General features: G+C 40.1%; 1 protein-coding gene across 2 annotated transcripts in view; it reads left to right on the top strand.

Annotated features, from left to right (window-relative positions):
• The window catches only part of REPS2 (RALBP1 associated Eps domain containing 2), a 224,229-nt gene that overhangs the window by 107,952 nt on the left and 90,327 nt on the right, over positions 1-25,950 (top strand). For both annotated transcript variants that reach the window (XM_068533341.1, XM_068533342.1), the window contains exons 6-13: positions 203-341; positions 5,626-5,689; positions 7,698-7,840; positions 11,198-11,292; positions 16,236-16,305; positions 17,766-17,819; positions 22,257-22,302; positions 25,450-25,586. In XM_068533341.1, coding sequence (XP_068389442.1) covers positions 203-341; positions 5,626-5,689; positions 7,698-7,840; positions 11,198-11,292; positions 16,236-16,305; positions 17,766-17,819; positions 22,257-22,302; positions 25,450-25,586 — 748 coding nt within the window. The remainder of the gene's footprint in view (positions 1-202; positions 342-5,625; positions 5,690-7,697; positions 7,841-11,197; positions 11,293-16,235; positions 16,306-17,765; positions 17,820-22,256; positions 22,303-25,449; positions 25,587-25,950) is intronic.

Below are 25,950 nucleotides of genomic sequence, written 5' to 3' on the forward strand. Positions count from 1 at the left end.
AACTTTGGGAAATACAAAAGAAAGGTATAAAGCATCATGTCTGACCTTCAGAAGTTTACAGTCCCATTAAATTCTACTCACAAGGTGTTTAAATTCATTCCCTTGAGGAAAAAAATAATTATAATGCTTGGGTTTAATATTTCTACTTCGTTTCACAAAAGACAGATTCTGTGAGCATCTGCTTATTGATTTCTTTTTAAAGTCCTTTTCAGTGGAGAGAGAACTGCAGGATAACAACAGTAGTTACCCAGACGAACCCTGGAGGATAACGGAAGAGCAGCGAGAGTATTATGTCAACCAGTTCCGGTCCCTTCAGCCTGATCCGAGTTCCTTCATTTCAGGTAACAAAGTCTGGCCGGTGAGAACACGGGTCCCAGCTCACTGTCTCACATAAATAACAGCGCCCATCTTGAGAAATAGTCCACATAAAATGAGTACAACAACCTTCTGTGATTTCAGTTTGTTTTTCTCTGAGGTTGAATGTCTCATCAACTATAAACCATGCAGAAAAACACTTGGCAATGATATTGGGAAAGTTATGTTTCCGTTTCAAAGGGGGGGTTAAATGGGAATTTGGAGCATCGTGGTTCAGATCCTGTGCCTTATTAGCTGGAGCAGTTCCTGAAATGAGTGTCGCACCTTTAATTGTGTACTCATTATGTTGGTGTTACAGCAAGGACATAGTGTAGCCTCCCAAAGAGTTGCTGTCACAGGTCTCTTTATGTTATATACACCTTAGAGTTCAAGTTCATGTTCGTTTTCTTTGGCTGCATTCTTTCTCCTTTGGTTTTTCTGAGAGAAAATATGGGAGGAAAATTGGCCAGCATTTTTATGTCCACATGTTAGTTCTTCTGGGTTATCTTCAGAAATACATATTCCTATTGAGTTCTCATGCAAAATTCAAGCTGAGAGGAACTGATTTAATTCCCACGTGCCTACATTTCACCCGGCTGAAGACTAGACAGTGAAATAGTAGAGTCTGGAAGACAAATTCATAAAACTTTCTTTTTATACTTCAATTGTGAAGAATAGCAATATGTCCTTGATAATTGTAACCTGACATATTGCAGTGTGGACTAAGATTAATTTTCTCTCGTGAAATAAGGTGCGTAGTTGAAATATACCTGTATAAACACAGATATCATTTTCTGGTTGGTGGCAGTGGCTTTATTTGAAGGCAGAATATTGTAGATGCAAAAAATTAACGTTGACGACATGATTTAAAAAAAAGCAGAAACCCAGATTGCATTTATTGACCACTTGCTAACTTTACCCACTGCTTAAGTGAGTTTCTTCACAATGTATGCAGATATTTAGCCAAATACAAGTAGGTAGCTGTTAGGAATGTTTTTATTTTCTTTTAACCTTTTCATTTTGCAGAATTTCAAATACAGACACAACTCAAGTGGCTAGTATAACAAACTCCTATGTACCTATCACTCAGCTCTCACAATTTGGTTTTATTTATACCCTCTCTGAGCCTAGGTGGTTTTGAAGCAATTACCAGGCTATTTCATTTGAAAATATTTCAGAATGTATCTGTAGAGATAAGGCCTCTTTTAAAAACATAACCGCAACTCATTAGCACATTAAAAAAACCCCACAAATTACTTAATATCAAGTCTTGTTCAGATTTCCCCAATTGTCTCACAAATGCCTTTTTAAAAAGTTTAGTTTGATCAAGGTCAGGAGAGGTTCATACATCGCAATTAGTTGATGTCCCTTTTTAGAAAGCATCTTTATTTAGATGTAATTTACATACTCTAAATTCACCCATTTAAAGTGTACAATGTTTTTAGTGTAGTATAGTCACAATCTAGATTTAGAGCACCTCCCCCCAGTAAACCACCTACTTATTAGCATTTATTCCCCATTCCTGCTCTCCCCAGCCCCCAGCCCTAGGATACCATTAAACTACTTTCTCTCTCTATAGAGTTGCCTGTTCTGGGCTGTTCATATAAATGAAATTGTATAATAAGTGTTTTTTGGTGTCTGACCTCTTTCACTTAGCATAATGTTTTTAAGGTTCATCCATGTTGCTGTATGTACCAGAGCTTCATTCCTTTTTATGGCTGAATATCATTCCATTGTATGGATAGACCACATTTTATTTATCTGTTCATCAGTTGATTGACTTTTGAGTTGTTTTGGCTGTTAAGAATAATGCTGCTGTGAACATTTGTGTACAAGTTTTTGTGTAGATGTATGTTTTTATTTCTCTTGGATGTATACCTAGGAGTGGAATTGCTGGATCATAGGATAACTCTGTATTTAACCATTTGAGGACTAGTCAGACTGTTTTCCAAAGTGGCTGCACCATTTTACATTGCCACCAGTAGTGTCTTACTCCACATCCTTGCCAACACTTGTTTTTATCTCTTGATTGTAGCCGTCCTAGTGGATGTGAAGTGGTATCTCTTCCTGGATGAAGAATGGCATTGAGCATCTTTTCACGCTCTTACTGTCCATTTGTGTATCTTCTTTGGAGAAATGCCTATTCAGATACTTTGCCATTTTTAAAAAAAAATCGTTGAGTGGAAAGAGTTCTCTGTGTATTCTAGACACAGGTTCCTTATCAGACATATGATTTGTAAATATTTTTTTCCCAATCTGTGGCTTGTCCTTTTATTTTCCTAATGGTATCTTGCGAAGCAAAAAAGTTTAATTTTGATGTTCAGTTTATTTTTTCTTTTGTTGCTTGTGCTTTTGGTGTCATATCTAAGAAACCATTGCTTAATCCAAGGTCATATTAGTTTTGTTTTATTATTATTATTATTGGCCGCACCATGTGGCTTGTGGGATCTTAGTTCTCAGATCAGGGATTGAACCCGGGCCCTGGCAGTGAAAGCGCAGAGTCCTAACCACTGGACTGCCAGGGAATTCCCTATGTTACAGTTTTATTTCTTACATTTAGGTCTTTCGTCCAATTTGCATATGATATGGGGTAGGGGTTCAAATTTATTCTTTCGCATGTGAATATCTAGTTGTCCCAGCACCATTTGTTGAAAAAACTATTCTTTCCCCCATTTAATTGTTTTAGGTTCCCTGTCAAAATTCAACTGACTGTAAGTGTGAGGGTTTATTTCTTTACCAATTCTATTTCACTGATTTGTATGTCTAGCCTAATGCCAATACCATACTGTCTTGATTATTATAGTAAGTTTTTGAAATTGGATAGTGAGAGTTCTCCAGCTTTGTGCTTTTCAGTTTTATTTGTTTTGATTTCAATTTTTAGGGATTGTGTTCTTAAAATTTAATTTTTTACTTATATAAAATATTAACACAGTCCTAAAGTTGACTGTACAAAACAGGCTGCATTCGAAGAAGTCTAGTTCCTGTCCCTATCTCCTCTACCCTGTTCCTTCCTTGTTCCTATAGGTAAACATCTTGTGTAATGGCTTATTTGTCTGTTTTTAAAAATAGAAGCAAATACGTGTATGCGCATATCTATATATGTGTGTGTGTGTGTTCTTATCTCCATATTTTCTTAGATAAGTGGTAGCATACTACTTCTTCTTTCCTCCACCTTGCTTTTTTCACTTAACAATATATTCTGGTGATTACTCGGTAGTCGTATGTAGAGATATTTCTCGTTTCCTTTTATAGATTGTGTGAATGTGCAATCATTTATTCAGCCAGTTCTTTATTGGGATTACTTCTAGTCCTTTGCTATTACAAATATTTCTCTTGTAAATAGCCTTCTGCATATGTCTTTTTATATTTTTGTTAGTGTATCCTTGGATAATTTGGAAGTGGGATTACCGGGTCAAATGTGATTTTGCAAAACACCCCTTCTTTGGGGTTGTGCCGTTTTGTCACCCCACCAGCGTTGTATGAGGTGCCTGTTTTCCCATAGCCTTGTTATCAAAACACGTTATTGAACTTTTGTATTTTTCCCATCTGACAGGCAAGAAATCATGTCTTTGTGTGGTTTTAACTTACGGATGTCTCACGAACAAGGTTGAACATTTTTTTTTTCAATATGATTAAGAGTCAGTTGCATCTATTTCTTTGAACTCTCATAGCTCAATCAATTTTTACAGTGGGTTACTGGTCTTTATTTTTTTTTTAAAGATCTGTATGTATTGGATGTATTAACATTCAGTCACTGATGGATCAATGCTGGGGGTAGCTGTAGTTTACTGGGCTGAGAGACCCCTTGTAAGAAAAAGTCTGGATTCATGGTTTTGATCTTTGACTGCTGACAGCTTTTAAGCCTCCCTTCTACCTCTTCTGCCCCACATGTGGCTCTCAGGTGGATCTGAAAATGGCTGGAGAGAGCAAGGAAAGGAGGCTTGTTTGGGGTTTCTCTGTTGCTTGGGGGTGGGGCTGGGGCGAGGGTTCCAGCTCCCCGTTTGAACTTCTGTCAGCACCGAAGGAGGGAGCACTCGGGCTTGCTCAAGTGCTCCTTCTCTGACCTTGTTAGCCGCCATCTTCCCTGTGGGCGCCACCCAACCACTCTGGGACACCGTGGGCCGACAGTCTCTCTCTACTGTGTGAAGGCCAGGCCACTCGAGCTGTGGGTTTGAGCCTATTATACTTTGAAGAAAGGAGATCAGGAGGGAAAAAGAAGAATGAAACTAGGGGAGAATGCCTTTCTATGTATAAAATAGCTGGCAAATGGGCTTTCAAGACATTTCTGACAAATGTTTGACAAGACAAGGAGGCTGCATGGATGGCCAGCGGTCCTGTGTCAGCATTATTTCCAGGATGCTCTTGGGGAGAAGGCTCATTCGTTTATAGGGTGCTTTGTCTTTGATCCTTCATCTATCAAAGGAAAATAAGTCTGCCTTAGGGTCCACTATAATCCTTTGTTTCAAGGCCAGTTAGAAGTCTGTGATGGCTAAGGAAAGACTTTTGACTTTATCAGTTTAGAATAGAGTTTAGGGCTTTGATTTGAGTGTTCTTTGGATTAGACTTGAGGCTTTTGAATTGTGAAACTGTTTTGAGAGCAGAAAGCATAAAAATTTCAATCTCAATAAGGACTGGGTCTAAACATTTTAAGTGCAATTGGGACTTGAAGCTACGTAACATGTAAAATGGAATGATTACCTGATTTCCATTGATATTGGTAAATTTGCAGTGAATAAAGAAAGTAGCAAGAGGTTCCTGGATGCGATTCTTGAAGAGCCACCAAGAGATCTTAAATCTCACTGAAACGCTTTCCCAAGATGTCTGTCTTATCTCTAGTATGATGAGATTAATGGTGTTAGTTTTTCTTCTTTTTGCTGTTTCCTACCATGATCGTGTATTACTTTTGCATCCGTTCATTAAAAGTGCTCGACAGATTTTTACTTTGATAATTTTGATAGTTATCTTTTGAATTTTTAGTAAATTTTGCAGATTTTTGGAAATACGAAGAAGGAATTCATATAATTTTCACGTCATAATAAGTATTATGTCGTTAGTTCTTGTGCCCTATTCTAATTTACATACTCTTTTAAAAGCCGTTTGTATGTTGCTTTTAGCCACACAATTCGTAGTTGCTTTGATGAATAATTGTTATATTTGTGGTTATATGGTAGGAATTGCTGAATGAAAAAAATGGTGATTCATTTACATGTAAATATAAAAGCTGCTCTAGATAAGTAATTCATGATTTATTTAAACAATGGCTCTTGACAGGTTCTGTGGCCAAGAACTTCTTCACCAAATCAAAGCTTTCCATTCCAGAACTCTCCTATATATGGTAAGTACAGTTAATGCCTCATAGTATCATACTGTTATCCATAGCCATCCCTTAGCTCCTACTTTTGCATTTTAAAAATCTAATCTTTTGAATTTTTTAAAAAACAGACTAAGAGAATGAAAAGAACTTAGATTATTGTTGCTGTGAAGATTAAGTAAGTTATATGAAAAGCACAATGAATAGTGTCTGGCACATACTACGCACTGTTTTAGCTCTTATTTAAAAAGCAATTTCCTAATTATTATCCTCACCTAGATGCCTTTTCAGTCTAAGCAGTTGTGTGAGCGTATGCGAATTTCCATCTTGTGTGTTTTATTTTCAGATTTTTCTACTTGATGTGGTGTAAGTGACCAGAGAACCTTGAAAAGCTATTCTTTATAATATTTTATGAGGCCAGGTGAACAGAAGTTCCACAAATATTTTGGAATTAAGTTAAATTTGACTCTTCTCGCTGCCTCTGAGCTTCGTAAATTTGGCTGGTGTTTATCAGCTGGGCCCTGGTTCAGACTTGCACATGTGGCGTGCCCGGTGCTTTGCTGCTGTGCCGGCTCCATCCCCGGCTCCAGAAGGGCTGTGCTGGTTGGTCCAGATGGCTCTGTTTGCGTTTATGAAAACGCTCTGTACCTCTGTAAACTCCCGGCTGCGTGTGGGCTCTTCTTCCTCAAGACTGGGTGGGAGACCACGCTGTGATAACTATATAATTAAAGTATTGGAATATTTATGTAAAACTTTTTTTCATGAGGATTTGCAAAAAAATTATAATAGAGTTTAAAATTGCTTGTCATGTATTGTACATCATATTGGAAAACTATTCCACTGACACTTGTGAATGCCACTGTATCTGGGATCCTGAGCTGAATTTCGGTTTTTCGGCAATATATTCTAGCATAAAAAAAAAAAAAAATGGCAAGCCTTATTAGGCTTTAAAGCTAGGAAAAAAGAGAAACTATCATTTTGTAAAGAATACAGTCTGTTTTGGCAGAATTCCCAGTCTTAACATTATCGGCATGAGGGCTTCTATCTTTTTGTTGAGACATACCCATGTAAGCTTTGTGGGATTCTCTCCACCCAGTGTTTGAAACAGTTCCCTGGCTCCTCACCTTGGGGAGCTGGTGCTTTCTGAGTATTCAAGGGGGACAAGGATGTGAAGGGTCCAAAGGAAAGTTCCGGAGCTTACCTTCCATGGTTTTTCTTTCAAATAGTAACCCCCTTTCTACTATGATTGTATATGCCTTCTCGCTCTGCTTGTCCTAACACAAGCGTACTCGTCTCTGTACACCTAAGAGACTGGTTGAGCTTATGGGGTCTTAGTTACTTTGGCAGATAGGTCTCTGCTTTTCAGTGGGAAACAACGGCTGAAGCAAAGATAAGCCTTTTCAAGCCTCTCCCTTTCTTCCTTTCTATCTCATCTGGTTCCAGCCTTCCCTAGTTGCTAGTTTTATCTGAAAACATAATTCAACCAGTATTTACTGAGCTTACTTGTGTTTTCCCAGGAGGGAATTCTCAAGCAAAGTTTTGATACAACATTTGCGATTTGAAAAGTTCAAGGTTTTTCCTTAAAGCTGAAAAATGAAGTGCTTGTATCTGAGCTTGGGTAACTGAATAACGGCCAGGACACCGTGAAAGGGCAGGGCCAGCCCTTCCTCTGACTGTTTCGAGAACCAAGTCCGGGGCTCTTCACACAACGCATTTACTGAATGAGTGTCAACTAAGTGTGAATTGTGGGCATCGTTTTCCTTTTCCTCCCATAGTTTTTTTACTTGTGTACTCTGTTGTAAAACAGATCTATTGGAGAATCTGAAGAATTTAAATTTTTATTTATAAAGTGCCACTCATGCTAGTGGTGTCGATTTTTCTTCCTCCGTGTGGCCCCCTGAGATTTTATATGGGTTTGGGGACCCTGCAGGGCCTCCACCAGAGAGCCTGGGAGTCGTGTTTGCATGTTTGAGGCTGAGTAACTTTCCCTCTGAGCCCCGTGTTAGGCGCTCATAACATCTGCTATCCTTAGGGAACTGAGCGATGCTGACTGCGATGGAGCCCTGAGCCTGCCAGAGTTCTGTGCTGCGTTTCATCTCATTGTGGCTCGGAAGAACGGCTACCCACTGCCTGAGGGCCTGCCTCCAACTCTGCAGCCGGAGTACCTGCAAGCAGGTGATGCCTCATCATAAATCCTAAACCTTAGGCATTTCTTTCCAGACCTTGGAAGAGAGTTTTGTTCCTTAAGATGTTGTCCAGATACTTTGAGGAGTCCTTTGTATGTGCAGTTACTGTTCATTAACTGATATTAGACTCTCACAACTTATAATGGGAGTCATAGGGATGATCTAGCAAATGTGAGTCATCTTTTATCTCCATTCTAGTACTGTCTGGATGGATTTGAACCAAAGTCACTTAACCCTTTCATGAAAATTGTAGACCAGGCAACTACTGAATCCCCAGCTGATAAAAAGATTAAGAGGAAGATCTTCCTGTAGAGCCAATGCTGACTTGCCATCTTTAGGCCCATCCCGGTGTCCCCGAGTGGCCTTGGGCAATGGAATGGGCTAGGAGTCTTGTACCTAATGAAAAAGATTAAAAATTACATGCAGTGAAATGTGTGAAAGGCTCCGATCTTAAATGTACATTCGATTTTTTTAATGTGTATCCACCCATGTAACTGCAATCAGATAAAGATATAGAACATTCTAGCACGCCAGAAAGTTAGAATAGAGCTCTCTTTGTCTTTCTCATTAATAAAACAGTTACCCCCAAATCCTTTGGATAGGAAAGAGTCATGGTGAGTCCAACCTTTGTATTAACTTCTTTGGAAGATTGAAAAAAATTAATAGTATCTCTTGCCCTTTCAAAGGCAGTGGGCTGATTTCTGAGGTGAATTCTATTATTCACAGAAGTATAGCCTCCATCGAAAGGGTACAGAAATAGCTGGTGCTTTCAACAGCCTTTCTCACTTTTTAGAGAGGGCCTCTAAAACATGAGAGCTTAGTCATTGATGATTATTGGCAGGAGGGAACCAGTGTCTAAAGAAAATGTGATTAGTCATGAACAGATCATAAATTTCATGGTTAGATCTGGAAAGGCCTTAGATTATCTTGTCTTGTCCCCTCCTCATAACGGCACTAGATTCAAAGTAGCCAATGACTTATCTAAGTCAGTCTTCGGGTCTCTGACTCTTTAATAAAAAGTCTGTCATTCTGTGTTAGGTAGTGACGGGGTGGAGGCTCAACCAAAAGGAAGAGACTAAGTATGTGGCTGGTGCCAGGGACCGGTGAACATGTTGGGGGAAGCATGACCCATTCCGGGATCTTGCCCAGAGGCCCTCAGAAAATGTACAAAGGGGAGGGTTCAGAGAGCAAAAGCTATTACTTGTTTCAGAGCTTGGACTTTGCTAATCGCAGCTGCTTTCTGACTCCAGCGGGCCGTAACTCCGGCGTGTTCCCCTTCCTTACAGACTTGGGGGAGACCCTCAGGGGTCCCCAGGAACTAGTTTGCAGTTGTTCAGCATTACACACTGCTCTGTTTCCTCTTTAGTGTCTCTCTCTGTGTCCCTGTCTCTGTCTCGCTCTCTCTCCTCCCTCTCTTTCTTGTTTGGGGTCTTGAGGAATGCTGTTTCCTTGTTCTTATGCGGTGTGGCTATGGAACCTAGGCTGGGTGTCATGACTCCTTATTTGAGGAGTCACCTTGTAGGTGTTCAGGTGTTTCACGGACTGTTTCAAAAGTCACTGATGAAATTTTTAAAGGTCTGAAAGCCCTGAGCAAAAAGTGTATTAACAAAGGAGAAATAGCCTCTTGATTCCTTTACTGCTGCAAATGGCTGCTTTTACCTTGCTTACGCAGTACAGGGGAGTCTAAAAAATAGAGCCTCAGTCAAGAGCATCTCCCTTCATTTTGAATGAAGCCCCCCCACCCCCCATTTCTTAATGGCCTTTTATGGAGCATGCATTTATATAGAAACAACTGAAGAAGAATCCATCATATACCCTTCAATTAAACAGAAGTCGCACATCATTTCCAGAGTTTGTGGGATTAATCTTAAATAATAATTAAATAGTTCTAACAAAAATCATGAGAGACCTCATAAAACCCCATCAAACTTAGTGATAGTGTATTTTAGGCAAACCCTAAGGGTTTAGTAGTTAACTTTTAAATGGTTTATCACCCTTGTTTATTTTTGTATTTGGTTCAAGAAAATGGCCAGAACTCTTTGGGTCTTCTCTGTGCTTTTTAATTTTTTAAAATAAATTTATGTATTATATTTTTGGCTGTGTTGGGTCTTTGTTGCTGCGAGCGGGCTTTCTCTAGTTGCGGCGAACAGGCTTCTCATTGTGGTGGCTTCTCTTGTTGCGGAGCACGGGCTCTAGGCACGCGGGCTTCAGTAGTTGTGGCTCGCCGGCTCAGAAGTTGTGGCTCGCAGGCTCTAGCGCGCAGGCTCACTAGTTGTGGCGCAAGGGCTTAGTTGCTCTGCGGCATGTGGGATCTTCCTGGACCAGGGCTCGAACCCATGTCCCCTGCATTGGCAGGTGATTCTTAACCACTGTGCCACCAGGGAAGTCCCTGCCAATCCATTTTTAACATTTGATTCAAAAAAATGTTTTTAAACATGGCATTAAAATTTTGATTTCTTAATAGCTGGTCTTGACAAATTTGATTTGTAGCTTCTGTTTACTGTCTACCCCAGTCTGCTTTTCCTCTTTGGAATATTGACAATTTTCCTAGTTGTTGAGACATTTCTTTTTTACTTACTTTGTGACAAAAGTGGTGAAACAGAATCTGTTTCTAAGAAATAGTGTGAGTGTTCAGTGTTAGCGTACCAGGTAGCATGGTTTTTCTTATGCTGATCCACTCAGCTACCCAGCTAACAGCTGCTGTCACTGTACTATGTTGGAAGAAACCCATAATGTGATTCTTATTTCATTGTTATAAATCAGGAAGAACTTGTGCTCTTATTTTTGTTATTCCTGCTAACCAAAAGAAATGAGTATTTCATAAAGTTTTCTTCGGCACATATCATTGTAAGATCTTGTCTATTTACTTCCAATAGTAATAGCTAAAATGAAGTATTTCCTCAATTAATGTTTATGGTATTCAAGCTATCAACATAGTTACTGCCATTTTAAAATGCTGCTAGTAGCTTAGTTAAAACTGAAGTATTGTGATAGTGATGGTTAAGGTGGAAAATGACTTCTATGTTACAACATGAAATGCTGACAGCATGGACCCTCCAGCAGGAGTGCTGGCAGTTCAAGTCCCTGCTCTTCATTTACTGGCTCTCTGACCTTGACTAAGGTGCTTACCTTCGCTGCTCCTTAGTTTTATTGCATGTAAAGTGGGCATGGTAGAAGTACTAGCTTGTATACGTAAAGAACTTGAAATACTACCTCAGCGTGATTAGTGCCATCTCTAGTATATAGGAGCTGGCTGCTTTTGTTGTTCTATTTACCAAGCACAGAAAAGCTATGACCACCATGACTGTAGTACATATTCTTATGCATTCTTTTTGTTTCTTCTTAGCCTTTCCTAAGCCCAAGTGGGAGTGTGCGTTATTTGATTCTTATTCTGAGCCAGTGCCAGCAAACCAACAACCCCGTGACTTGAATCGGATGGAGGTAAAAGATCTTCATATGTTAATAAATAAGGATGTGTGTACTATTAAATCCATTAGCTGATTGTTCTTTTACAAACTCTGGAAAATTTGCTTTCATAACGATTTCTCTTAATACTTAGTACTTACTTTGAAGCTCAGCATTTCAAATCTAGACACCAGATATATCTATAATTATCTTTTTTTCTCTTCTCCCTAAGACTAGATTTGGTGAAAAAAGCAAAGTAGCCTCTTGACCTTTTAGAGGTGAAATTTAGGTATAGCCAAACTAAGCCAGAAAAATGTAAGCCAGGTTATTTACTTTAACCGAGCTTTAATTTTGAAGTAAACATTGTAAAGCTGTATTTTTAGCAGCTGAGTATTAACAAGGTGTAATGAATCAGAACAGTTTTGAGAGGAGGTTTGAGAACTGTATATGAGGGCCCCAGATCACATTGAAAGCTGCCTGATTTGGATGATCCTCAAGAGAAACCCGAAGAATTCCTATAACGTTGGGCCACTGATGCAGGGACTTAACTGTGTGCTTTAGGGGTCCTTATGGTTATTGTTAATATCAGCACTTTCGTCACCATCACCACCATTATGATTGCTGTGATGACAACTTATGATATCGGCTGTTCCCACCCTGAAAAAAGTCTGGAAATGTTTCATAAATGGAGGTTTGTTCATAGGCTCCTATTACAGTGCTCCGACGTTGCAAGATGATAGAAGTCAAAGGCAGGATACAGGGCCATTTAAAAAATTTCTTGTGATTGTGTGTGATTATTTATTCTTTCCCACAAGGCTCTCGTGCCTGTAGTGCATGTTGTGGATGCCATCCTCTGCTCCCCTCTGAGCGAATCAAGCCTGCTTCTGCTGCGCCCCCTCTGATAACGTCTCTCTGGGCCTCTCTACTGCTCTTTCTTTGAGTTGTAGCCTCCGTGTTCCTTTCCTCAGCAGATTTCTACTCTTGGGAAGGAGATAAAGTGATTTCAGGTAGAGTGATAGATGTGCATTCAAAGAGTTTTGGCTTTTTCAGTTTCTTTTTCTGTAGAATGTGTATGATGGTGAAGCAAGTATGATTGTCAGTCACTTTTCCCGGCCCTCAGTGTACTCTGGGGTTGCTGACAGTGTATGGAGAAGTTTGTCAGGCCGGGACAGACACCTCTACAACTGTCTTATGCAGTTGCCCTGTTTTATTTTTTGTTTGTTTTGTTTTGTTTTTTTGTTTTATTTTTAAAGTTTTAAATTTTTTTGCTATGGGTACTCCTGCTTGTGTAAAATTATGTTGTTGTTAGGTGATTTACTAAAAAAGTCATAATTCGCATTTTTTCTAGTTAAACGTTTTGTTCCAACTTGCCATGGTATCAGATGGTCTTTGCTTTTCCAACAGAGATAAATAATGCTGTTTTTTTGGGAGAAATTAATTACTGACTCATGTTGCTGTTCTTCATGTACTCACTTATCATCTCTCTAAAAGGAAAGGAGCAAATATACAGGTGGCTGTGAAGTCTGGAAATGGAGATATTTTAAACACAGGAATGCATGCTTGGAGTTTATTTTATTTTACTATTGTTTTTTTTGGCCACGCCACGCAGCTTGTGGGATCTTAGTTCCCCAACCAGTGATTGAACCTGGGCCCTCAGCAGTGAAAGCGTGGAGTCCTAACCACTGGACCGCCAGGGAATTCCCCATGCTTGGAGTTTAGATAGATCTTGGTACCAGCCCTGTGAAGGATGACTCCATAAAGGTGTTTGTTGTGAATGGAGCTGTAGCTGAGTCAGGTCTTGAGAAGTTTGCTCAGCAGTACAACTTTTTCTAAAGACAGCAGAGCTGTACCATGTACTTATTTCCATCAAGAGTTAAAGATTATAATTTCACGGACACTTGTCTTTAGCAATGCTTCTTAGATTACTGGATTTCTTTCTTTTGTAAACAGGCTTATTGAGATATAATTCATATACTATATTCATCTAAAGTATACAATTTGTATAAAGTATACAGTGGTTTTTTTGTATATTGACAGTTGTGCAACCATCACTCTAGTCGAATTTTAGAACATCTTCATCACTCCAAAAAGAAAGCCTGTACCCATTAGCAGTCATCTACTGTTCCCCGCTTCCCCCAGCCTCTAGTAATCACTAAGCTATTTTCTGTCTCTGAATTTGCCTATTCTGGACATTTCATATAAATAGAAACATAAAATATGTGGTCTTTTGTGACAGGCTTCTTTCACTTAGTATAATGTTTGCTTTTGATCTTCCAGTTTTATTGAGATAGAGTTGACATATAGCACTGGCTAAGTTTAAGGTGTATATACAGCAAAATGATTTGACTGACATACATCTTGAAATGATTACTGTGTTAAGTTTAGTGAGCATCCACCATCTCACATAAATACGCCATTAAAGAATTAGGAAAAACATTTTTTTCTTGTGATGAGATCACTGTGTAATGTTTTAAAGTTCATTCACATTGTAGCATGTATCAGTGCTTCATTCCTTTTTATTGCTGAATAGTATTCCGTTGTATGGATACTAACACATTTTTTTGTTTGTCCATTCTTCAGCTGATGGACATTTGGGTTGTTTCCCCTTTTGGGCTGTTAGAAAAAATGCTGCTATGAATGTCCATGTACAAGTTTTTGTGTGCACACATGTTTTCAATTCTCTTGAGTGTATATTGAGGAGTGGAATAATTGGATCATATTGTACCTTGTGTTTAACTTTTGAGGAACTAACAAACTACTTTACAGAGCAGCTGCACCATTTTACATTCCTCCACCAGCAGTGTATGAGGGTTCCAGTTTCCCCATATCCTTGTTAACATTGGTTATTATCTGTCTGTTTGATTTTAGCCACCCTAGTGGGAGTGAAGTGGTATCTCGTGGTTTTGATTTGAATTTCCTAATGACTACTGATATTGAGCATCTTTTTGTGTGCTAATTAGCCATTTGTATGTCTTCTTTGGTGAAATATCTATTCCTATCCCTTGTCCATTTATAAACTGGGTTGTTTATTGAGTTGTAAGTGTTCTTTATATATTCTGGATATAAATCTTTTATTAAATGTATAATTTGCAAGTATTTTTCTTTCTTTTTCCCTCCTTTCTTGATAGTATCCTTTGTAACACAAATGTTTTGTATTTTGATGAAGTTCGATTTATCTAATTTTTTTCTTTTTTTGCTTGTGCTTTTGGTGTAATATCTAAGAAACCATTGCCTAATACAAGATCATGAAGGTTTATTCCTATGTTTTCTTCTAAGGGTTTTATAGTTTTAGGTCTTACATTTAGGTCTGTGATCCATTTTGAGTTAATTTTTATATATGCCGTGAAGAAGAGGTCCAACTTCACTCTTTATTTTTATATGGATATCGAGTTGTCCCAACATCATTTGTTGAATAGACAGTTTTCTCCCACTGAATTGTTTTGTACCCTTACTGAAAATCAGTTGACCACAAATTTAAGGGTTTATTTATGGATTCTCAATTGTATTCCATTGCTCTGTATGTCTGTCATTATGTGAGTACTACAGTGTCTTGATTACTATAACTTTTTGGTAAGTTGTTCTTCTGTTTCAAGAATAGTTTTGCTATTCTGGGTCCCTTACGTTTTTATATGAAATTTACGACCAGCTGGTCAAATTCTGCAAAAAGCCAAGAAGGATTGCTTCAAATCTGTAGATGGATTTAGGGAATAATTACCATCTTAACAATATTAAGTTTTCTGACCCATGAGCACGGGGTGTCTTTCCTTTTATTTAGATTTAAAAAATTTCTTTCAACAGTGTTCTTTTGGATTTCTTTTTATCTATATTTTCTACTCCTAAATTATTTTATTCTGCTAAGGATCTGGTTTACAATCCAGGTGGGACAAGAAAATGAAGGAAGGGCACCGTTGAGATACATTCTCTGTTCTAAATTACATCTGGAGGCTTCATTGTAATGCCAAGAATGACTTGCCTGTGGATGGCTAAGCCCTAGATCAGGTTACCACCAAGCAGTATTCTAACTCCATTCTTTGAAACAGTTTGAAAACAGAAGTATTGCTTATGTCTCTTGGGCTGTTCAGATTCTGAGAGGTAAACCAGTTAACCTTTTGGAGCACCAGCTAACTCCAGGAATTTACCCTACTTCTTTAAGTTTTAAAATTTATCTTTATTTGAATTTTTGAATATGTTTAAAATAAAAAGAATATCAAAAGGCATATAGTGACAAGTTCTCCTCTTATCCCTATCCCCACCTACCCAATCACCCTTCAATTTTTATGTATCTTTCTAGAATGTGTTTACGTATATATATATCAACTATGAATATGTATTATCCTTTAATCTTATCAGAGGACAGAGTCCATGTTAATTGAGAGTGTACAAGAAATTATAGTAAGTAGATTTTACGTAGAATTTTAAACTAATCAATACTTGATCAATTTGGGTATTCATCTTCTTAGTGTAAGTGAGGACTTCTCCCTTCAGTGAGTTAGCAGAAAATTTTGTTCTGCTCATCAGTAAAATTCTCTTATTCCATGACAAGGAGGCTGTTTGAATCAGGGTTGAACACCCTCTACATAAGAGATCCTGGCAAATACCCATGTGATGGGGCCACTTGTCAGAACCTCTCTCTGCTCGTGAGAAAGTACCTAGAGCACAGGTTTGTTGTTGACTGGAGTCGTGGGCAAATGCTCCACAACTCTGGCTGAGTCCCACACCAGATTAAGATATAATGTGTGGTCTATACAGGTACCTCAATCTAAGTCATTATTTTTTTCCTCTGTGTATATAAATTTTTCAATACAAATTAACTTATACCTCACTAGAAACCTAAAAAATAAAATAGTATTAAATGTCAGGGTTTATGGGAGACAGAAATATTGGCAAGATATGTAGCTTTTAACAACATTTGCATCAGATGTGCACATCACTTCATTTCCATTCCAACCCATATTATTAATTTTCTTTTCTTTTCCAAGAAGCTATCTATTAAAGACGTGGCTGACTTTCCTGTCCCTACCCAAGATGTGACTGGTGATGACAAACAAGGTATGAAAAGAATGAGTTTTCTCCCTTTAGGGACATTTTACCTATATATATTTTTAATCTACTTCTCTTGGAATGGCTGACTTCTAGAGCATCTGAGGACTGTTCTCTGTATATGAACACATTTGGATGGATTAAGTAGTTCCAGCTGCTGTCACGAAACTGTAGTTCATAAAGTGGTAACAAGCCCTTGAGTGTCCAAAGCCCTTCAGTTATGACCCCGTACTCACTGCTGACCCTCAAGCTACTCCAACACCTTTTTTTGGAATCTGGTCGTACTAATTAGGAAATGACTAGAAGCTGAACGGTTTGTGAGCATAACATCTTGTGTTGGCAGATGTGATCCCAGAATATCAATATACATGCACATTTGTACACAGGTCTAATCCTTGAGGAAGTTACCTTCTCGAGAGAGTTTCTATCCCTGGGCTTTATTCTCTGTGACTTTGTGGGTGTTGGGTTGTGACGATTTGCTTATCTTGCTGGACGGGTGAGAGCAGTGCAGCACGGTGTTCCGTGTTACAGCTAGCATCAAGCACAGGGCTGAGTTGGCCTGGGACTTATCTAGAAGAGCAGGAGGAACACCCCACCTCCTGCCGTACTTCTGTATAATGCTTTATAATCTATCAGGTCCTTCCTCATGCACTCTATTATTCAGTCCTCACAAAATGCAATGGAGGCTGGTATGTTTTATAACCTAAGATACAGAGATGAGTAAACTTAAGTTCAGGCAGTATGAATTATTTGCTCAGTAAGAAAAAGAGCAGGGATACGAACCAAGATTTTCGAATTCTCAAGCCAGTATTCCTTCTATTATCTGATATTGATTCACTGCCCATGAATGAAAGGCTTATCTGAAGGGACTAAAAATCAGTGAAGCTATTTCAGGTTTTGTTATCATGACCTGCCATGGATGTAGCTTTGTATGGGAGTTAAACATGAAAAATATGTTTCCCATTAGGAAACAGTAATTGCATGCTCTCTGTTTCAGTATTTGCTCAGGAGAGGCAGGCAGACCTAGATGTTGTCTGTCGCAGCAAGTACTCTGATTACTGTCTTTACTAGTGGGTCTTAGCCTTGACTACCCGTTGGAATAACCTGGCGAGCTCTAAAAATCCTGAATCCTGGCTCTCACTCTCAGAGGGATCCTTATGTCTTTGCTCTGGATGTCAGGAAAGAAACGGGGAAATTTGTTACTTCCTGGTAATACTCCTCCCAGCCACTCTCTCTGGAACATTGAAAATACCTCTGTTCTCTGTAGGAGGAGAACCTGTTACCATAGTTTAGGAGACTTTTATTGTTTTAGTAAGTGCTATAGCGACTTATAGACGTTTGTAACACCGTTTTCATTAAGTGATGACTAGGGATTCTTTGTTTTAATGTAATGTGCCTGATACATAAAATTTTTTTTTTCTTTTCTTTTCTCTCTCTTGTTCTTTAAAAACAAAACGAAACACTGCTAGCTTTGAAGAGTGCTACGGATGAAGCCTTACCAAAAGATATGTCCGAGGATTCAGGTAGGAGAAAACCAATTTAATATATTTTTAATGTAATTATTTCTTAAACAAACAAACAAACCAAAACAACCCTGTAGTTTCAGTGAGAAAACTGGTACATCTGTGATAGTGTGTGTGTGTATGTATATATATATATATATACATACATATATATATATATATATATATATATATATTTCTCTCCAAATATTTGTCTTGTGTTTTATTCTAAGGAAACCTTTTGGTTTCTTTTTTACTCCTCCCCTCTTCTCAGGTATGAGAAGAGGGTGATTTCTTTTTAAGTTCTGAATACAGGTTTCACTGAAAGGATCTCTCAGTTTGAGTCGAGGGTCTCATTGTCACTAAGTATAAAATTGAGAAGACTTGGATTTGGGAAGATTTCAACAAGCCATTGTGATTTCTGTGTAGAGTAAACTGATGGGGTGGATTAACGGGAGGCTCACAGGTGAAACTTTCCATTTCCAAAGCATAAATCTCAAACGCTTTCATTATGCTTCACCACCAGGAAGGCAGGTAAATGTGCTTACACATGGAGTGGATTCCAAGGAGAGAAATAAAAGTCGTGTTTGCCCAGGTTCTTGGAGAGTCAGAACTGTGTCTGGGAACCATGGAGATGGTTGGGCCTGTGGCCTCAGCTTTCTTGACAGAGCCATCACTGAACCAAGATGAACCTAGCTGAGAACAAACTGGCTAGGGATGGCATTACTATTTGGAGCTCTGATTATGAGCACATGAAAGAAGTTGCTGCTTTCTCTTTTATTGTTCTCTCTCTTAATATTTAATAAGTAAATCATGTTTGTTTTGGTTAACTAGCTATCATCCAGGCTTTATTTTTTTAAAGTTGGAACAAAGGAATCAATATACATCGAGGCTTATGCTACAGTACAGTATTTCCCAAACACTAAGTTCATTTAAGGTTTAAAAGAGAGAGGGGTAGAGGGAGAGAGAGGGACTGAGGGAGGGAGAATGAATGTGAACGAGAATATATGATTGATTGCAGTGATGAGGCCTAAGAATCTGTATTTTTAGGCAGCCCCTCCCCCCCAGGGGTTCTAATGTTCAGCCTATTTTGGGAATCACTACTTCTAGAAAGTGACGTTAAGAAATAGAAAATTAAGATCGTAGATCAACTATGACTCCAAAAGTGGTAGGAATTCTCAAACCTAGTTTTGGCTTTTGGAACTGATTCAGGTTCCTTCATCATAGGCAGAAATGCTCTATTTGCGTAGGACAGATGCCTGAGGTAGGTACTTTACAACTCTAATTTCTGGAAATGAAGTGGATACATTCTAGTTTTTGTAAACTTCATGTTATGGTATCAGTAAAAATTATTTAAATTTGGAGAGCTAAATTGTGCTTCTCCAACAGCTTTTTAGGCTAATAACTCTTCCTATTTTTTCCATGAGCATTACGTATTCTCTGGGGCATGAGCTTTATATGTCATTTTCAACATTCCTTCATTGAGTAGGGCATGGCGTCACCAGACAGAACCTATCAGGGTGTGCGTGCCACAGTATGTGAAGTATATCTGAATTTGTTTCACATTCTGCCTGGGAGCATGCTATGTGGTTTCTGATTCGTTCTTCCCTTTGCTGCCCTTTCTGGAGTGGATATGAGGGAATCCCTCATCTGAAAACGTATTTAATACCCTCTTTTCCGGGGAATGCTTGGATTCCTAGCGGGAGACACGAGAGTTTCAAGGTGGTAGTTTCTAATTCTGGAAGGCTGTCCATGCCATGTGGGCAGTTCACCTCAGTTGAGTTGCCGCCTTCTGGAGAATTAAACTTTAGGCTTGCCCTCCTATCCTGTTTCTGTTTCCTGGAAAGATGACATGCCTGGAGTGTTCTAGGAAGTTCTCATTCTTCTTCCCTCTGCCCAGCTCAGTGAGAAGCTGTGATCTGCCTGTGGGCTTCTGCCTGGATTCTGACCCAACCTGCCCTTGCCATTTTTGTGGATATTCACATGCTCCAAATGCTGAGTCTGACTTTCAGGGGCTTGGAGGCTGATGGAAGACTTAACTAAAATCGTGTTCTCCAGCCTTTTCTGATCTTGGACCTGTGGAAGCTTACCAGCCCTGCCTGGGATCTCATTTCCCGCTTTTGCTCTTCCTTCCACAGTGGGTGGTGATAGCCATGATAATAGTAATGGTGGTGAAGAAAATGTGGTGGCTTACAGATGGGATGGGACTGTGTCATCAGGGAGTGCGGTATTCCTTGTTACATATTTTTCTCATAGACCCTTACCCTTTTAAGTGCTGAACATGTACATATTAGTGGAATCTGATGGATTTCTTAGCTAACGGCACATTCTAGCCTAATTCAAAAGGCCATACTGCACCATGGCCATCTTCTTCTGTGTGTCTCCAGGTCCTGCCGAGGGCGTTGGGCCTGCTCGCCCTCACACTGTAGTCTTCAGCCTGCCGTTGGTGATTCTCACAGCTGCCCAGTTGCCGGCTGCCACCCCTTGGTCTCTCCTTCCATTCCCTGCGGCCACCTGCACCTCCTGTGCTGTCCTAGAAGGAACTAAATTTCATAACCAGATTTCTAAGCTTGAAAAATTAGGAACACCCTACAACAGTAATATGTTGCAATTCTAGAATACATTTAGTTTTTAAAGCGCCTTCACTTCCTTATCTCTCTGAGTGAGAAGGGGGCCTCATTTTTACTATCTTCATTCTGTAGCTGAGGAGACTGAGGTTCACGGAGGTCACAGCCACAGAGGGTCGTGGCCAGGAGTAGCCCCTGGACCTCAGGACTCCTGGCCTGGGCTCCACGGCTCAGCCACACCCATCACCCCATCTGCCTGCCTGTCTATCTCTCACCAGCAGGGCTCCCCCCTCCTTCCACACCCATCCCTCCCCCCGGCACAAAGACAAAGATAGTGGCAGTGGACAAAGGAAGTAATGGTCACCGCGGTCTGGTTTGGGGAACAGTCTTTTAAAATGGCTGAGACTTCTGCCCACATATTTCTGGGAAGCAGTGGGGCCTGAGAGAAGCGGGCCGGAGCCAGCCGTGGGCGGCCCGCTTGGAGGGTGGCTCTCAGCCCCGTGGTGAGTGGCCCTCGCACCGTCCGCCCAGCCCCCAGGTAGCCTGCTGGGCTGGAGGAGAGGCTCTCTTGGGCCGCCATCTTTTGCCGCCGGGGGGCTGGAGGAGGGGAGGTGGTTGTCCATCTTCGTGCGGGCGCACGAGACCGGGTGAGGCAGGCTCACACTGCTTGGGCCTCCCGTGCTTCTCGGGGCTCCGGCAGCCTTTCAGTGGTTTGCAGTTAAAAGGTGCCTGTGTCCTCACTCCAAGAAGCCAGAGCGCTTCAGTTGGGAGAAAAGCACGTCTTCTATAGCTGACTGAAGCTAAGGGGACGTGTGTTGCTAGTTTGCTTTGGGCCTTGTTAGCATCTCCGCTCCGCATTCTGCCCCGCTTATCTAACCCAAGGAGTTCAATGACCGTCAGAAATCCAGCATGCTTCATACCAAGGAGGGGTTTTATCTTTGGAGTAATGTAGAAGAGGATGGCATCACGCAGTGGGACATTTTCTTTCCGGAAAAATTTGTGCAAACAGTATACAAACTATATTCTCCTTGCTCCTAGTTAGTAGCACTTTTTCTTTGAATTTTTATGACATTTTATGATGAAAAATTTGCAATGTTTGCAAAACCTTAGCACAGCTAGTGGTTTCTAAAGTTGTCTTCCGCAGAGGATTGAAAACGTAAAAAGAGGATTAATGTTTTTGTAAGTATTTCTCATTACTCCCAACAACTTATGATGGGAAAGTCGGCTCCGTGTGTGTTGGTAGTGAGCAAGCTAGTTCATGATTTAAATTGGAGAAGGAAAAGTTATATGGTTGACAAAATATTTTAATGATTTCACTCCATAATATTCTCTGTACGATTTGGGACACAAGAATATTTTCTTATAGGAAAAGCTGCATAGATCATTTCGACTTAACTGTGGGACTTTGATTTCTTGTGGTCATGCGGTCCTGGTGGTGTATTTTAAGAAAATCTTAAAATATGTAGCCCAGTAGATTTCTTCCTAGCCTTCAGGGGAGATTGGTTCAAAATCTATTATTACTAGGCTATCATGATAGACCAAGAAACCCTCAAGTCTGAGCCCATCATTGTATAAATAGATAACCTCTTGAGAGAGTTGTCTTTTAGGCTGGAATTTGTTCATTAATCAACTTCGATTTGAGAATGACTTCGTGGCTAATGCTCTGATGAAAGGAAAAATATGTTGGTTTTTCTTTCTTCTTAATTGTGCCTTTAGCTTTAGAAATAAAATTATGGAATCACGAAAATGTGGAAGCGGTCAAGTTTTCCACACGGATACCTGTACCTCATGTTTACCTGTTGAAGTGTTCTGTACTAGCCCAGGTGCTGCTTAAAACCTGTTTAACTGCAGACATGAAACCCAAGCAAACAACAACTAATCTTTGTTTCAGCCACTCCTAAGGATTCCAACAGTCTCAAAGCAAGACCAAGATCCAGGTAGTGTTTGTTTAACTTCTGCTTGAATGCCCTTTGTGCCATGTCCCTGACTAGAAACAAACCTCCCAACCCAAAATCTTTTCCCTTCAATTTGAAGCTCAGGATGAGGGTGAGTTCACTCGTCATGAGGGGCCTGACTGGAGCCCGCAGTGCTGCTGGGGAGGCGCTTAGTTTCTGTGTTTGTTGGTGCTGGGAGAGGGGCTGCTGCTCTCTGGCCACCTGACACAAAGAAGGGGCGATGTGATGTGACCCGGTTGCTGCAGGATGATAACGAATAGGGGGAAAGTAGCTTTGGAAAGAGGGAAATGTGGTTAAAAGGTAACTAACACTGAGATGTCCTATCATGACAAGGTGAACACCAAGAAATAGGAAGTCTGGGGGATAAAATCTAGAGTAGGGAACTAAAATGCTTCGGCGATTTCAGTGTGGCTCGAAACTTCAGGTAAGCAGTGTTTGCGGACTGTTTCGTCCTCTTAGAGCCTCTTCTCAGCTTCACAGTTTTTAAGTCAGTAGAGGTTAGTAGAAGAGGGAGAGCCAGTAAGGCAGTGCTGTGGTTGACATCAGACATCAGAAGGGAGGAACGAAGAGAAATACAGACTCTCATAGAAATACTAGAATCTCAAAGAGGGGAAATGGTGTTGAGACCGCTCTTTACCAGTAGACTGCAGTGGGAGACAGGATGCTACGTGTGTGTTTGCCAAGTTTTGCTTTGGCTCTTAGTGACTTTTTTCCTCCTTTGGCTGCTAGATGTATTCCTGAGAAAGTGAATTTAAATCTGATCATATTTTGTATGCTTGCAATATTGCCAATTTAAGGAACTCTCGTCTCCTTGTAAGTCAGAGAGTTACCCCTCAGTTTATCTTTTATGTCTGGATTTTTCAAGTTAGAGTTTTGTTTCCTTGTTTGTAGAAGGTACAGATATCTGTGTTCATATTTTTTAAAACAATAGGTACACTAATTCATTTTGGTAGGAAAAGAAGTTATAGTTCCTGTTTCTCTCTATGGCCACCACATTTACTCATCCTGTTTTTGAAGGATGAATGGATCTTTTACAAGTTAGTCCGTGCTGGCTTTATTAGGATGTAGGAATAGTAACATTTATCTGCCTTCATAGTAGGCAAACCCTTCTCTGAATGGCAGAAATTGAACCTCACAGTTCTTACTTCTGCTGGCTTCCTCTCAAAGCGAGTGAAATGACAAAATCTCAGTCACATATTCTATTATTAATATCTCTGCTAAATTTTATATATCATTCTTTTAGGGATTGGTCTCTTGGTCTAATTTGGATGTTTTTATTTTCGCTACACCCAACTGGGTCCTTACTGAGACCGTGAGAATTAAATTACTTTAATCCTCCTTTTTAGAATAATAAAGCCGTGTAGAAATGTAAGGGAAAGGGAAATCACCCTTCTAACACTGCTACATTCATCATTTTGTTGATTCCCTGCACATTTATGTTTTAATTGGTTGCAGTCATAGTTTTACTGTATCACTTATTGGATATTCATTTAACTTTCCATATAAAAATACAAATACACAGGTTATATATGGAAGTAAAATGGAATAAGATGTAGTATGAGATTGTGTGCTCAAGTATATGTATGTGTGTATATATACACACGCACACACATGATCTATACACGTACACATTATTTTCTCTTTCTTGAGTGAAAAATGTCACTAGAGCTGTATCTGGCATAGAAAGTTCTTTCTAGCCAGGGTCTCTAATTTCCTTTTTTAATCAAGAGTTCCCATTTGAAAACTTTGTTGTCCTTTTCTATGGATTCCCTTTTATTCTGGTTGAAAGGATCAGAGCACCCTTCCTGCTAGTTCCTGCCTGCCTTTGCCTTGCCTGTCTTGCCAGTTGTGTTACAGGGACCACCCCAGAGCATTTCACATGCCATTATGGTGGCTTTATTAAAGATTGCAACCTTGCATGACAAAAAAAAAACTCTGGACTACCACAAAGAAACCTTGAGGAAGTTATTCAGGAAAATAAGAACTTGCTATGTCAAAACCAGCTTTACCAAGAACTGAAGTTGCTTAATAGTAATGGATAGATTCTAATTTCCTGAGCGCCACTGTAATAGCTAAATACCAAGACACTTTTCTGAGGTTAATTTATCTGTAGGACACATCTCTGACTCAAAGGTCATTTTCTTCTTTGACAGGAAGTTAGCTCAGAAGCTGAATAGAACAGACATAAGATGTACACATGAGCTTCTTAGAAAATCATATTGGGAATTCATCCGCAAACTTATTCCTAAGCGATAGAGTAATGTACTGAGTTGAATTAATTTAGAAAATAAGTAGGGCTCTACTATATAGTCTAACTGTGCCCCAAGTTTTCTTCCCTGGCTCATAGGCAGGCAGTCTCAGAACATTTTAAAGATATAATTTAGAAACTGAGACTGGAATTTGAATGAAACCTATGTAACCTTCTAGCTATGTGACCTTTTAGCAACTTACTTAGTTCCTTTTTCATTAAATGCTGTGAATTGGAGTTATAATCTCTGAAACTGCCTAGTTAGCGCCTGCCTTCTTACAGATTGAGAGAGAAGGTTAAGAGGAGGCCTTTGCTTTGAAAATTTCCCCAAACCTGTATTTCTCATGGTGAGACAACCAAGGCCCCTCAACCTGACTGATGTGTGTTTTCCTCTCCTGAATTTCATTTGTGGCATATTCCATTGAACATTTGATACTTACTCTCAGCTTATCTGTCCCAGTTCTATATGTGCCTGTTATCACGTTTGCATGTAAACAGAAGAGTTCTGCGGTCAGTTAATACCATGAAGCCCTTCTACTGAAGTATGGAAGTACCCAAGTGGAAGGGTTTACGTGTTATTCTTATTAACAATTCCAATCGAAATGGATTTGAATTTACAGAAAGCGTTCCCTCTGGGGTAAGTTTAGGTCTAAGGTATAATAAGAGCAAAGAGGTTAAAAAAGGTTGTGACTCAGGGTTGGGGGTCGGGCGCTTGTTGCAGCTGGTGTGGCATCCAGGGGGCAGCAGCGTGCCTGGCCGCTCCGGGAACTCAGCAAGCCTTGGCAGTCGCTTTGCCTTTTGTGGGTATTTTCTGTTTCGGCCCAATTTCAGAGAGTAAAGCTTTGCTGTGTGCCTTCTGACCTTCCCTTATTTTGCTGCAGATCCTACTCTAGCACCTCCATAGAAGAGGCCATGAAGAGGGGCGAGGACCCTCCCACCCCGCCACCGCGGCCACAGAAAACCCATTCCAGAGCCTCCTCCTTGGATCTGAATAAAGTCTTCCAGCCCAGTGTGCCAGGTGAAGTGCCCCTCTGCGCCCAGCCCTTCCCTTTCCTGTTGGAGTCATTGGATTGGTGTCACTGCAGAGACCTCTGTGGGTCCAGAGAACGAGCAGACCTGGCCCGGACGGCCTTCACGTGGCTGGCACATAGATATCACGTGTGTCTGGAGCCTTGCCCACACTTGCTGTGGACCAGGAATTGTGAAATTCTGTACCCAGAGGATGAAAATGCTTCCTCCCCAGACAGTCCACTGAGTGCGTGGCCAGGGTCTTGTTCTCTGCATCGTGGTAATTTGTGTCCAGGATTGCCATCTGTGATTTCCTCAGACGCTTATGCCGTCTTCTGTGAAAGGTCTCGGTGGTCAATGCCTGGCCAGAATTC

This window comes from Eschrichtius robustus, chromosome X, assembly GCF_028021215.1.
Source record: "Eschrichtius robustus isolate mEscRob2 chromosome X, mEscRob2.pri, whole genome shotgun sequence".
NCBI classification, from domain to species: Eukaryota; Metazoa; Chordata; class Mammalia; order Artiodactyla; family Eschrichtiidae; genus Eschrichtius; species Eschrichtius robustus.